The 15,935-nt window shown below is 36.7% G+C and overlaps 1 protein-coding gene across 1 annotated transcript; it reads right to left on the minus strand.

The window, feature by feature from the left end:
* Positions 1–9,024: 9,024 nt before the first annotated feature.
* On the minus strand, positions 9,025–15,733 carry LOC122662653 (thioredoxin domain-containing protein 9 homolog). Its single transcript, XM_043858356.1, has 4 exons — positions 15,600–15,733; positions 15,208–15,483; positions 9,640–9,798; positions 9,025–9,563 (listed from the first exon to the last, which is right to left on the minus strand). The coding sequence occupies exons 1-4, from the start codon at positions 15,621–15,623 to the stop codon at positions 9,387–9,389; spliced, it is 636 nt and encodes a 211-aa protein (XP_043714291.1). The 5' UTR covers positions 15,624–15,733; the 3' UTR covers positions 9,025–9,386.
* Positions 15,734–15,935: the final 202 nt, after the last annotated feature.

Below are 15,935 nucleotides of genomic sequence, written 5' to 3' on the forward strand. Positions count from 1 at the left end.
TTCATTTTTCATTTTTAATTTTTCATTTCCTTATCTCATCTCTTCATTCCTCTTATTGTCTCTTCCCTTTGTGAGGATCTCAATTTTCTCTACTTTGTTTTGAAATGATCTATATAGCCGACCCCATTTACTTGGGATAAAACTGAGTTGTTCTTGTTGGATAGATTTGAGCTATTTAACTACAATATTAATATTTCTTTACAAGGCTCTAGATAAATTATTTTTGACCATGCAAATCAATAAACAATATATACATAGTTGGAAACTTGGGATAATATGCTCATGTTGATTATTTGATTTGGTTAATCTCCTACATTAGATCCAGATGACTAATATAAGCACCATAGAACCCCACACTTCTAAAACTATATAGGTTCATATCATCTAAAACCTTGATAGCAAAATATTTAAAAATTTCAACTAATTTAGATTCTAAATTTTTATGTAACAAAAAATAAATATATATAAAATACACATTTATTTGTGCATTACGTTTTCAAATACTATTCCACAACAAGAGAAACACATCATAGACCTAAACAAGTAGTAAGGATAACAAAAGTTCAGTGTTTTAGTGTAACAAATAACAAAAGTTTAGTGTTTTAATGTGCTATAATGGAATGCTTGTTTTCACCTAATTTGTTGATTAACAAAAAAGTTTTCACCTAATTTGTTCTCTTCATTCTTTACTTTGTAACAATATAATGCAACATTAAATGAAAAAAAATGAAAGGGAAAACAGAACCGCCTTTTTTGTTTTATTTAGGTAATAATGTGTTTTATTCAAGTAACTTGACTAACAAAGTAAGTTACAATTACATGGATTGGTTGGTTAAGCATTAAAAGCCCTAATCTATTGTTGGAGGGCATTTTCACAACCCATCTATGTGAAATGAAACCAAATGATATATTAGTAAAATGTTGAAATCATTTCCTAATTGAACCATATACCCAAATTTATTTACATTTAGGGGGTTGTCAAAAATTAGACCACATTGGTAGGCTTGACTTGATTCCATCGATTGAAGCCTAAGACTGACTGGATCGATTACTAAATGTGTCGGGCTCAAGCACCAACTGATTAATAATTGGGCGTTTCTGGTTGAAGATAGTGATCCGATGGTCATCTAACTAGAACCAACCAAATACTATGACCAACCAACAAATGACCGTTTATAGCCTGATCAACCCGTTTAAAGTCCGATTATGATCTGATACCTGACCGACAGACTAAATAAAATGTGTCCATGCCCTACCCTGCTCTGCCCTATTAGGTTTGGTTGAACCAACCTAACCCGACCAGTTGACACCCCTATTTGCATCCATCCTTTTTTACCAAGCTAACCCCTTTTGCCTATGCAATGGAGTTGAATACTTGAGAGTTGCATTAATATAGACCTAGGTAGGTGGATGTATTAAGACATTCCATTGCAAACCCCATTTGCACCCCCCTCTTCCCTTTTTGTGTGTCATGATAATGTTTGATTACCGAAATAAATTTCTAGTAGGAAAGAGCCTCTTGGCGTGGAAGAGGTCGTTGGCTTGACTCTTTTCCATCAAATGTTAGACATCCTTATTTCTTCCCTCCATCTCCTTTCCCTTGGCTGCGCTCTTAAACTGTCAACTAGCCTATCGACACTCGATAGTATCTGATAAAAAAAATAATAAAAAAAAAAATTCCTGGTCAAATTCTTACTAGAACCTTATTGATAGCATAGAAAATATAGACATCTTTATCCATAAAGATAATCTTAAGGATATGATTATCTGTTAAAAACCCACCAATGCAATCCATTTTCTATATATGAACCATCATGTATTGTGGGCTATTTGATTTGATTTCAACACTCAAAAAATTTATAATACATTGGTGGGTCATGAATATCTTTTATTTTTTATTATATATAGACATAAATGGGACAGGACAGGAGACATAGATCACAGATGGTTTTCCTTCAAGATGAAGACACCTTCAATCTTCTGTTCAAATAATTTTTAAAAGAAGGTGAAACAGCAAAAGATATTTGATTTTGGCGTTACTATGTTCTTTTGCCTTCACATGGAAAAAAAAATCTATGGGGGAATCCATCATATATAAAAAGCAAGTTGGGCTTTTGACTGGGCCTTGAATGATGGTCCATCAATGGCTATGGCCCACAACAGAAGGTGGAAGGTTTCATTTTATGATATTGTATGAACTGAACAAAATAATGAACAAGACCAGATCAACACTGTGGTAGTTGTTGGATAAGAATATTTGATTCTCTGTGTGTTGTTGAAGGTAGACCCATAAAACAACAATAAAGACAGCAAAAAAGATGAGAAAAGAAAAGGTATGGAGGAAGATGAGAATGCTTGGTTGGATTGGTTTAAAGTTTTTTTTTTCTTGGCTTCTCTGTTGTTTGTTATTTGTGAACATTTTTCCTTTGTTTGACTAGTGCTTGCGTTTTGGGTTTAGGGCCCACAGAGGATAGGTAAGTCAGCTGATGGTGGGTTCCACTTGTCTAATATCAAATTCTGTCCAAAATGAAAAGTGCAACTGCCCTATGAAAGTGAGTTAATTAGATTAAGAGAAGCCACTTAGGCTAATGAAGAAGAGATTTTTGACGATCAGATTTCTTGATACATATGGCTCCTTGATATGAGAGAGAGAGAGAGAGAGAGAGAGAGAGAGAGACCATGACCATGAATCATGAATCATGCTTCAAATGAAGCTTTAGCCTTAAGAACAGTAACAATGACTGTAACTCCATAATAACATTGATATATTAATATGGGAGTGTCTAAATGATACTATTAATATATAAGCTTTATGTTATTGTTGAAGGTTGATCTTAATCCAGAAAGTGTTGTGATGATTTTACGGCCGGTTGTTTCGTCTTCGAAACACGTCAAAATAGTCAAAAAGTGCATACAAGGGTGTCGTAGGCTCTACTTCCCGTAGAGCTCGTTGAGATTTCCGTTTTCTTATATATTGTAGTTATCTCTTTGAGAGATGGAAAAGTGAGAGTTTATACGTATTTTGCTTCACAGAAATAGTGAATTCGTTCTATTGCTCTGCCTTAAATGTAGCCTTCTTTCTTGGGGGTGAACCACGTAAATCTTGTCTTGTGTGTGTGATTTCTCTTCTTTTTTTATTTTCTTCTGCAAAATTACCATTCTACTGCATTGTTTTTCTAACATTTTATATTTATAGTCATTTTAGGTTTATGGTGTTTTGAGTGGCAAATTCCCTTTAAAAAGCTAGCTATTAAGGAGAGGTGCCGAAGCCCTTATATATCTCCACATGATACCACTTGTTGAGAGCCTTGGGACTTGGGTAGAATTAAGCTAACCATCAAAGAGAGGTGCCCAAGTGCCAAATCTTTATATGTTTTCACATCGGGTTATTCACATTCGATGTAAAATAATTGTTTTTGTGTGAAACCCCATGGGACATCTTTTTGGTGCATAAGTGATGATAAGAAAAAGGGAGAGAAAGAGAAGAAAAAGAAGAAGAAAGAATGCATGTGTTAGTGTTAGTAGTGTGGGAGAAGCCCAATAAGTTTCAAGAAAGCAAATAATTAAGCCATATATATATATATTATATTTGATTTGATAAACAATTGAAAAAATGTACCCAATACAGAAAGCAAATCTGGAAGCTGTGCTTTTTTGTATGTATATCCAGCTGCTAGCTTTGCTATTTGTAGATGAGTTGTTTGCATTGCAGGGGTTGTACTGTAGTAGTTGTTAAGTTAATTAGTGGTGTACTTTAAGTTATAAGGTGATGTGTGTGTGTGTGTCATGTCATGTGTCAACTGAGAAGAAACCGAAAGAGAGAGAAAAGGGTTTTAAAGTAAACTAAACTGAAAAGAGCAAAACCAGCACCAAGAAGAGATCGAGAATCATGGGAGCGATTGAGGGAGGGAGGGAAGGAGATTGGGTTCTTCTTCTTCTTCTTCTTAATTTACTTCTTTGTTCTTTCCTGTTGTCGTCTTTGTTTGCATTATATATTATGACCCACCAACTATATAAAGACTAAAAGTTTGTAATTAATTAATTGGTTACGTATTGCTTAAGCAAGTCAATAGAAGTATTATTAGTGGCGCTGGAGAAATTATTATCTCATTAACACAACTATCCACCTTTATCTTATCTATTGAGGGGTCCCTCCAATCCAAAGTGGCCAAAGATTAACAAACAGTACGAGAAAGATCTCTACGCGGTAGTGTTTCCTACATCTTTTCATAAGACACCGTGAGATGAAGCCTCCACTCCTGGATAGATACCTAGGTGTGCTCACCCATTAGCCGAGACATTTCTGTAGAGACCATGCGATCAAGGAGAGATCTCTTGTCCTTTTAATAAATAGTGCGATTTAGATTTTGAGTTGTGCAATATTTCGACTCATTGGGCAGTCTTGGTCTGACCCGATTCAATACTAAAAATGATTTTAGATTGAAACCAAATCGATTAAGATCGATTATCTAAAAAAATGATTTAACCAATTGATTAACATTGACGAGCCAAAACCGATTATAGATGAAACTGACCGATCAGTTATTAACCAGTCTCGGTTTGGCTTTGAAGACCTATTATGTAATCAGTCAGTTTTGGTCTTCGACTCAGATGTCCAAGCTCTGATTAAGACCCAATCGAGATCAATAGAACCGATCAATTGACACCCTTACAGCCTTAATCCTATTGGTAAGGATATCACCAACCACACTTGCCATGGTTTTTGACCATTCTCTTTCGTTCTTCTTTGTAATTGAAGGACGGTCTAAAGTCTAAACCATCCATATTAAATACTAGTAATAGGCAATTCAATTCCGTGAAAGAATTCGACATAGATTATTATGGAATTAGCAAACACACACACACACTCTCGATCTCTTCCCTACCCTTAAGAGGGGTCTTGTGCCCTCTTCATTGGTGGGTTTCCCTCCCTACTAGCTTAGAGAACTCTTTCTTTGAATGAATCCACCACTTTTACTGCGTTCGAATGTGATTCTTTTTTTTTTTAAATTTTAAACAATATTAAACTATTAGGACATTTCAAACATTCCTATAATAACCATAGATTTTCCACGAATGTCTTCTATGGTGGGTGAAGAAAAACTTGCTCATAGAAATGGATGTAGCTGCCAGCTTAAGAAATATCTTAAAGAGTCCGAAACACTATATTACCAATGCTTTGTTTCATTTGGGGAGAATGAAAAAATATGAATTACCAGTCAAGGTCAAAGTCAAAGTCAAAGTCAAAATTACACCACCTGCAACGGTCAAAAGATTTCAAAATCCAAAAATCCCTAAGGCCACAACCTCACTACTTTCAAGTTAAGTAATCACTATTATTAATTATTAATTATGATGATATATGGGAGTTTTTGTCTCCCACTTCTCTCGGGCATTGTCCCCACATTATAGAATTATTATGATACTTACCTATCTCTATCTATCTATCTATCTATAATTATTCTATTCTATTCTATTCTATGATATATTATTAATTGATAATATAATCTAAATTAATCTGGGTATGTTATGGGGGGATAATGAAAATCCCATTGGATAGTATTCCCAAAATTCAAACTCCCATGGACTTAATTCTAAGTTAATCACACAAAGACAAAAAGACTGAGAATATAAACTATTATTTCAGATTCTCTATTTTTCATTCATGGATTAAGAAATAACTATGATTAAGATTTAAAAAGGAGGAATCTTTGGTATCTAACCCCCATCCTCTGCCTCACCATCACCTCTCATCTCTGCGTTCTTTTCGATCTTGAGTCATTCTACTCTGCAACTCCTACCCCACTCTCTTCCCATAATTCTCGCTCTACCATTGGAATAATTCTCGCTCTACCATTGGAAAGGATTGTGGGAGGCTAGGGGAGGGGAGGGGAGTAATAGTAATTTACGGATTTAGAATTAATAGGAGAGAAAAAAAAAATGTGAAAATTTGTTTGTATAGAGGAATCAGAAAAGAAACTTTCAGAAAATAGAAGGTAAGTATATTGTGTAGAAAATAAGAACCTAAAAGATGCAGAAAATAATCACACAATCGCACACAAATTTTACGTGGTTTGAAAAGATTGCCTACGTCTACAATGAGATGAGATTTGCTTCACTATCAATGAAAAATAGGGTTATAGCAGTTCATCCCCACACCTCTCTCAAATCAATTAAGAGAAGGAACACTCACTACAAGTATAGAGCATAACCCTAAGGCCTCTTAACGGCCTTTTAGAATCAGTCCACTTTTGCAAGCAACTGAATACAAGACATCTTATCCCAACAATCTTCACTTTGGCTTGTATTCTATCGAACGTCCTATGAAGATAATCTATAGATGCGCTTTCATCCCTATACCTTCAGAAAGAAATGGACCCGCATCCTTTTGGTGTGCCGCTCATCTTCAACAAGAAGTAACATTGATCAAGTTGACCGGTTTGACAAGAATATTTGCAGGATTGTTGTTTGTATGAATTTTCCTCAAGTGAATACTGTCTTCTAACATAAGCTCCTTGATCTTGTGAAACCTCATGTCAATATGCTTTGTCAGTGCATACAAACACAGTTTTCACAAGATGTATGTCAATCCAATCGTCACAATGTAACAACGTACCTCTTTATTCCAATCCCAACTTACGAACCAATCCAGCCAACCAAAACCCTTTCTTAACAACCTCAACCACCACCATATACTCTGTCTCTATAGTAGACAATTGCCATGTGGCAATTGGACGAGGTTAAAATTTTGTGGATATGTAGAATTCATGAATTAAGTTTGCCAAGTGATCAAATATACCCTTACAAAAATTCAGGACTGTGAAAGTATACATGTTAATAGATACATCAAATTGAAGATAAATTAAGAGTTGAAATTGAAATTTTAAATTGATATTTAACCTATCAAATTGTCTCCTATTATATGTCCAAATTTGCATCAAAATGTATTTACATAAATGTTACCTCTGAGAGAGAGAGAGAGAGAGAGAGAGAGAGGAGGAGGAACAAGGAGTATCATCCATTTGTCCAATCTCCAGGTTTCAACTCTTCAACATTTCGTTTCACTTTCCTTTTGTCAGGGATCTGCGGCTGGTGTTGTAGCTGCTCGATTCTTGTTTTATTACAACTTTGAAGGAATCTCCAAAATCCTAAGTTCATCGAATTCCGATTCAAGTGGCAGCTATTAGGATCGGTTGGAATTGAGATTGATGTCAGCTGATTCTGACCCGGATAGAGGAGAGGGGGGGTGGGGGGGTGGGGATTCACCGAACTGATTTCCAATTCTTGAAACAATATGTATGGAGGTTTTATAAGTATGAGATATGTATCTTCTATGATCCCTATTCCCTACTATCCTCTCAGTTTTTCAAGATTCAGGATTGGAATCGACCAGATTGTCTGATCCGATTCAGGTTCGATTCTTCTACAGAAACAAAAAGATTTCTCACCGACACTGTAATAGATTCCAATGCAATCTAGATCGGAATGAGCCGAGAGTGATCCGGATCCTGATTTTGGGTTTTTAAACTCTGATTTTCCTTCCTTTGAAGATGCTTAGTAATGATTATTAATAATTAAGACAAAGTGAGTAATGAATGGCCTCTCCATGCCTATCACGTGGAATCATGTGGGCACCTACTACCCTAATTCCTGGAGAGCAAAGAGGGGTGCAACAGGCAAGTGATTTGATTAGAGAGTAGGGTGGGGTGGCCTTTACTTTGGATATTTTAGACTAGAACCATGATTGTGAGGCGTAAAGTTGACAATAACTCAAAAAGTGTGAGTTTAGGGTTTAGGGTTGGCGAGGCCTGGTTGGGTCAGGCCAAAATGCGAAGTGGAGTTTCTTTCACAATTCACATGGTCATGGGCTTGGTACATATGTTACATATTTACATCTCATATGGCATATGGGTAATGGTAGTGATCCAAAGGATACAAAGGAAAGTAGTGGTGCAAATCTCTCCTTTAACCTTTTAGAATGGGGTGGTAGAGTGGAGTTTCTTTCCTACTTTTATTTACTTTTGCAACCTCATGGAAACACATGAAAAAGCAATAAGAATCCCCACCCACTCCCCACTCCCCACCACTATTTGTACTTCATTACCAAAGATATTTTGTATAGTGAATAATATTTTCTTAGAAAAACAAAATATTTTTATGATGTTGACATGAAATTGACGTACATCTAAATTTCAATTATTCGAGACATTGTATAAAAATTTGAATAAACAGTACTTGAAGAGATAGATCAAGTGTACAATAGAGAATGTGATGTGGTGATCTTCAACGAAGAAGGTAGGAAGTCCCATTGAAAAGAAAAAGAAAGGAAGAGAGGAAGAGAAGTCCCTCTCATCCAATAAGTTAGCCATTGCTCTTTTTGTATCTCTGTATTAACCCATGGCGAATGTTGCACTTGTGGAACCTAATTGATACAGTTCAATACGATCAATCTTACCGAAATGATACCGGTATCAATATCAACAGTGATGGGTATATTGATATCGGCAGTGACCGTTATCTGAGACCATGATTTTAAATCAATGGTCCTGATTCCTGAAGAGTACTGAGGATTAGGCATTGTCTGCAAATCACGCCATGACATCTTTTGGGTGGCTTGCTTTTGTTTATTAGAGATAAATTACAATTAGATTAGAATTACTGCCCTAAGTGAGGATTTTCAATAGAGATAACCCACAATCGGTTGGGGGGCAGGGGGGGAGAGAAATCTTAAAATGTTTTCACACTCCCTCTGCCTAACTTAGAAATTTGTCTGCCCATTGGGTGGTGTTAGACTCTTTGGGCACAGGGACATCTAAACAAACGATAGCGACAGAGCTACATAAGAACACATAAAGAATCTTCTAATCACCCTTCTTGTAATGACAGCCATACCATTTGAAATTTGAAATTGCCAAGGATAAAAGGTATTTTGAAACCACCATTCTTGAAGACCCGAAGGTTGATCCAAAGTGTGAGCACTGTTAGACCTGGTTCTACAAATACAAAAGGTAGCTGAAAATATTGCTCAAGATATGTAAGCTAGCACCGTTCTCAAATCAAGTTCAGTACAAATTTGACACCACATGCAGTAGAGATGGTCAAGGTGACCTTCTTTAACCTACTTGAAGAGAATATACTTTATCATAAACTCATTAGAGCTTAACACACGATTCTCATCTTTGTTCTCCCTCTATATCGAAAAAGATTAACAATTAACAGTCTATATAATAGATTTTGATTGTAGGGGAAATATCTGATCCAACTCCATCCAGCGCCATATTGATAATGCTGTCATTGGAAAAAAAACATCAAGCAAATGAAGCTAGAGGAGATGGACTCACAATCTCCATCCACTGCAGAGTAGGTAGTTTCTGATGAACCAGAAGCTATTCTGAATCTGAGTTAGAGTCTGCACTTTGCCGGACACTCCTCCGGACTGATCCGCTTGACTTGGATGGATTTATTGATGATTCATCCTGAATGATGACTTGAGACTTGGCTAGCCTCTCCTCCAGATCTTCTGTGCTGAAGTCATCTGTCCCACCAAGCTCATCAAAACCCACCTGGTGCACATCCAGACATGTCATTTAACAAGTCACTTAACAGTAAATTGATTGTGCGCATAGATGTCTCACTTACCACATAATCATCTACTTTGGTATTCTTTATAAGGGCAAGGGTCGGAAGAACTACGATCTTAAGCCTTTCAGCCAAAAAGGGGCTTTTCTCAGCTTGAATTTTCACAAAACGTGTCTCCATATGCTGCTTTGCCAGAATGTTCAAGTGCTTATCCATCACCTGCACAAGGACCAGAAACATAGCTTGTATCTATAAATTTCAAGGCACATTCAATTAATAATAACAAAAATCACTGTCTCAATTGTCATTAATAAACCGTAACAGGATTATTCAGCAATGTTAAGTTCTTTAAGATATCTTTAAGCAAGCACACAAAATATAATTACTTTGAATCTTGAACCTCATACAGTAAGTATTTATCCACAGTGAAATAAATTATTTCCCTGTAATAGAAGCTTCATTGACCTTTTCAGCTAGAATAATATGGAGTTCATTTCAGGTACATCCTGAAAGACCAGGAAAAGTAAGGAAATTGCTGCTTCTATAAAAGCCTGCTCTGAAAGGTTGCAGGGGTGAAAGTGGATCCTCTAGAGGAGGATACAAGATTATAGAAATGAGGAAATAAAAGCATATTTACAGTAAGTTCTTTCCTTGTGGCACTCATCAGAGATACAGTTTAGTCAGTATGGCACTCTTGCTCTTGTGAAATGATACTTGCTGAATATTAACTTAAGCAACCCCAGATGATTGGTAAGTGTTCTTTAGTTGAGTTTAATGATGCTCAAGAAAAATAACCATTTTGAAAGGTTGAAAGAAGTTTCTGACCAATTTGTGCTGTTTGGTTATTCCTATCAAATGATGAATCGGCAGATCACTGCTCCAGCATTTCCTTTTGCCAAGAGAAGTGGTAATGGGCCTTCAAACTCCTATTCTTATGGATAATTTCATGGATTGGCAACATGACATGAAGTTGGCAACATTAAGCCACAGAGCTAGGCGTTGTATATTAAGGAGGATTTGCATTTGCTTCTGTTGGTGTAGCTGTAAGGGCCACAATAAGAGAACCCACAATGGGAGAACATCTCAAAGTAGAAAACCAACTTCTCCTGTGAAGTGGCGATAGATATATTTATTTAACGGAAGTTTGATTTCTTTGATGGACAGGACCTCAATAATTCAAAATGCTCTTTAAGGTCTGGTGCTGTATGGTGAGCTTGTATAGCTTTAGATGTTTTGTTCTGTTCCTAATGAATTGCAAATATTTCACTTACCCAAAAATAAATAACTAAATAAAACTGATGGGTTCAGCAATAAAAAGATTCAACCACAACACCAGCTCTGGAAGAGTTAAATTGCAAGATATTCTATCCTGGCCTCCTGGGTAAAACAATCAGGCCTGATAGTAGGCAAAAACTTAAAATTCAGTTTTATTCATAGCTAGCACCAAAAAGGAAACCAACAATTTTACAGAATTCAGTTGTTTCAACACAAGAAACAGATAACTTATCCATATTCTTAGCTATTAGGGGATGCTATCCAAAACCATATCCCGTTGAATAATAATGAGTGGGATAAGGTTCTGCAAGCATTGAAATTATAAGAAACTAAGAATCATAAACTTGTCCTTAAAAACTAATAATATTGGTGGGGGTAGATAGGATCAACCCTAAGTTCAGATTATAATCCCCTTTTAACAGGAACTCAAGCAAACCCTAAAACAGAATCAGGTCAACGGTAGGGTCAAAGTCAAACTTATCCGATGAAGGTAAGATTTTGACAAAGGTTTAAATCTGTTAGAATGAGAAATCCCCAGAATACAGCAATGTTTCAATGGTCAGACTTACGTCTAAATTCAAAACAATCAAATCTAAAACCCAAAACCAGAAAGTTAGGAGATTTCTTGTCAAAGCAAATCACAACTCAGATCCATCCCAAGTCCACGTCGAGTTCGTATTGGAGTAGAAAAGATCCCCAAAAGCTGACTGTCATCTAAAATAGTTATCAAGGCATACCCTCTTCAATGCCTTGGTCGCCTTGCCGCCTTGATAACTATGCATCTAATGGTTGGATACAGCACTGTGGGTTAACTTTCAGATGAGTAATATGAGATTTCCAGAATTCAAGTGACTATCGAGAACACCACATCCACAAATCTGATTAGGCTAATTTTCTGGTCGAAGGAAGAGCCCCACTGATGGGATGATAACCCCAGAAAACAGCATCCACCAGTAAGTTTTTACAGAAGCAAAGTAATATTAAACCCAACCTGTTAGGTCCTTCTTAGCAGCAACAAACCCTCTCCTCAATCACAATTTAATAGCTGAAGATAAACACAAGGAATGGGGATTCGAAACTCATCAGTACAGTAGGCTATGAAGACGCAAAGAAGAAGTAGAATAGAGGAGTAACCTGAGCTTCCTACTTGATATTCAACCAGAATCTCACCACTTACCTAGCATCCCCCCAGGGTTTTCTGCAGCTCACAGCTCTAGTGGCATCAACCAAATCTCATTCATCATTAAGAATCGTTGGGGGAGCTCCATGGCTCTTACATCTTAAAGAGGGGTTGAGTAACCCATAAGGAAAGTGAAAGAAAACAGAACTCCACGATGGGAGTGATTGTTACTTAGCTAGACTACTAATTACAATGAAAAATAGGATAGAGTTCCATTCTAAAAAGAAAACATAACAAAATAAACTACTAAAGTACTCCACGATGGGGCTATTGAAGGAATTAAGTAGCCCACAATTTGGGCTAGTGGACAGGCCCAATAATGGGTTTAGTAGCCCATGTTGGCAGGACTTTTTAAAGAAGCGCAGCTTCTTTTAAGTTTTTGACCACTAAAGCCTGTTTGGTTTTCTTCTTCCTGGGGTAAGTTATAAACTCCCCCGCATCAAATATCTCTCAATCTAAAAAAAGAATCAGACTACTTGTTAAAAGAAAACACAGAAACAAGCATCATAAATTCACTAAACCATCAAATTATGAATACAAACATATTTAAATCAAACAAAAAAAATACAATCGATGATGTTCATATAATTTGCACTTCCCTACTCATATTCGTATAATTTACACCTCCCTACTCGTTATTACTCATTCTGGTTAACATAATTTCTTTATTCTCCTTTTTTACTTGAATACAGTTTAATTGTCAACGAAGACAGGCCCACGTGATTTGGTCATTGAAAACAATATGATGAAGAAAAAAAACACTTCGATGCATTATAATTGTGACATCAGCAAATGCAGTTCCTTAATACCCAATTCAAACCATCTTTCATCAAGAAAACCACACATAAACAAGAAAAGAACATATTCATTCTTCTATATCAAAACACTGAAATAGGATTGATACTAATTACTAAATAAGATCCAAATTATAAATCGCATGATGTAATTGAAGAATACATAAGAACTTACTGAAAAGGATATATACAAAGGATTTGGATTGTTCAGGTTAATAAAAGGTTTATATTATAGGATTCAAATTGTTCATAATTAGAGTCTACTAGACAAATTTATGACATATGTCTTGTAAATCAGAAAATAACTGAGCGGAAGCAGCTGCCTGGTAAAAGTTCAGCCAAATGCACCTTACAGTATGTCAATCACTCAGAACTATATTTTTAATGGTAAATTGCACAGACTTCCACAAAATTCAGACAGCTTTAGATACTGCTTCTTACCTTTCTAAATTGTTCCTGACCTTGCTTATACTTTTCTTACATATTGCAGGTAGATCCCTTCTGTTAAAGTGACCACTGGCTTCTTAGTCCGGCAAATGCTCATTCAAACATTTTAAAAACCCAGCAGTACCCGCAGAAAGCTTAGATCAATTGACTGAAGTTCATAAACAATCTTTTTAGGACAAAAATGCCTTTAAGGTTTATGTAAAAGAAACAAGGAAGCGAGGTCTCCTCAGTAAAACTGGGTTCATATTGATAGGAGCTTCATGTCAGTGAAGGCCTCCTTCCCCACCATCTTTCTTCCTCGTAGGACATGAAGACTGTGGCAGAACGAATTTATTTCAATCACTACTGAACACATGGTTAGTAAAGGTTACTCTGCCAATTCACATGTCCAGTTAATGCTGTCTCGGTTTTACCAACCAAAGAAAGTATACAGAATCTCATGAAAGGAAGGGGAGGTATTTGAAGTAATCAAAAGCTTAGGGGTCAGGTATAATGTACCCTATTTTTTATGTTATTCAGCCTGCTCTTGCTCTAATATGTTAACAAACAGCTACAGATGAAGATGCTTTTAAACAACCAAATACATATAGCATTTTACTGATCACAAGTTCACAACTGCTTCAACATATGAGATAACATTGAGAAGAATTTCTGATTATCACCATTTTGGTAGTCCTAAAAGAATTTGAACTGATAAAGAATCCTTAGCATACAAGGAGGATCTCTAGTTCTTGAGTATTCAAAGTCATGGATCAAGCATTGATAAAAACTGAGGTTTATGGCCCTTAGATCATAGGGAAAAGGAAAAAAAATCACCAAGAGGATTGGTTGGCTCCAGAAATAAAGATTCACTATCACATGATGCTAACAGTAGTGATGCACAAGGAAGAATCAACTGTAGATGCTTTGTGCACAAGCAATTGCTAATGTTGGATATCCTTGGTGGAATAAGCACCTGTTTAAATCAGAAATATCTTCTCAATCTCCCATAGAGCACTAAGTGATCCTCTACTTCACCACTAGTCATTATGACAAGCAAAATAAAGGTACGTTCCGCTTGTCATATATTTCCTTTGAAGAACTATTGTATGGTAATAATCCCGAACTTTCAAATGGGCTTAATTGAAGTGAAAGGAAATAAGAATTGATACTAATATGCAGTTAGCTAGCACTAAGGATAATTCCAAGAGTATGAAACGTAAGGCATGAAAAATTGTAGTTGGGGCTTTGGAGTTTTAAACAGTGATCTTGTAGAAAATTTTCGACTTCCAGCAACTTAACGAGCAAAAACTTTTTTATTGACCTTGAGATGTACGTGGCACAAAATTCAGGATATTCCAATTTTGTGTCAATTGACGGAGGGTGAAATGTCCGAAGGTTTATAGAAAAGCATTACCAAAACCAGTTTTGGATTCAAATTCCACTGTAGAGGTAGCTTGAGAAATATAGTCACAAAGTGTGGCCCCCTTTTGTTGTGAGATTATGTGATTTATGCGGGTAATTTTATGGAGATTGGAAGGAGTGATATAAACGTAGAATTCTAATCAGTCCGGAACTCTAGGAAATAAAGCCAGCTTCAATAGGCTTGCATACAATTTAAGCTCCTACCTGTCACGATTTCAGTTAAAACAAATGCTCCCGCATCACCTACACAAAATGAATCCAGATTCTAACTTCGATTTCTTCAATAATATTCTGCAATGTCGACATATTAACCTCGTTTACCAAATCTAATACGAAGAGTTACCGACATTTCTGTCTAGGGTTTTTATTCCCCAACCACCCCCCCCTCACCAAAAAAAAAAAGAAGCAGAAGGGATCAAACCTAATAAACGGACAATCAACGACAAGACATGAAAATAATGTAATGAGAGGTTTGGCAGATAGAAGAAGAAAACACCATAGAAGAAAGAAGAGATCCGTAGAGCAAACCTTGCAGGGCCAATTCTCACGGTAGAAGTGGCAAACGACGCGTTCGCTGGCCTTGACGGCGGAGAAGAAATCCTTCTCGGAGGGGAGCTCAGAGTAGTCGCCGTGGCCGAGGGAGATCCAACGGCTCCTTTTCTCAGCCATCTTCTTCATCTGCTGAAGCCTCCGCTCTCTTAATGCTTCGAGATCGTCATTGTCTACACGATCTAAAGCAGCGATCTCGTCGTCGAGCTTGTCTTCTACAGCCCTGGCGACCGTCAAGAGTTGCTTCTCCAGGATCTGCATTAGTCAGCAACCCAGACACGAAATCGAAAATTGAATCAGAGGATCTCAGGAGGAAAAAAAGGCGGGAAAGTGACGACATTGAAATGAAGAATCGTAAACTTATATTTCACCTCCTGAACTTTTGGATTCTCCATCGATCGGAATGCCTCCTCTATCAACACTCAACAGATTTAGAATTCAAAAGAAAGAAGAAAAGCAAACCAAATTTAATCTGAAACAGAGAAAGAAAGAGCAGAGAGCTGACTTCCTCAACCACAAGGCCCCAAACTGAGAAAAGTGCATAAAACCATCAAATCAGCAATCGGCAAATATAGAAAGGATTTCAAAAATCGTTGAATCGGCAAATTGGAAAGGGCCGATTCTGAATTTTGCTGCCTTGAATCAGAGAACATGGGTAAATTACACGTCACCTCCTGATTTTCAAATGAAACACAGATCACCCCTTG

The sequence above is a fragment of the Telopea speciosissima genome, chromosome 5 (genome assembly GCF_018873765.1).
Source record: "Telopea speciosissima isolate NSW1024214 ecotype Mountain lineage chromosome 5, Tspe_v1, whole genome shotgun sequence".
Taxonomy (NCBI): domain Eukaryota; kingdom Viridiplantae; phylum Streptophyta; class Magnoliopsida; order Proteales; family Proteaceae; genus Telopea; species Telopea speciosissima.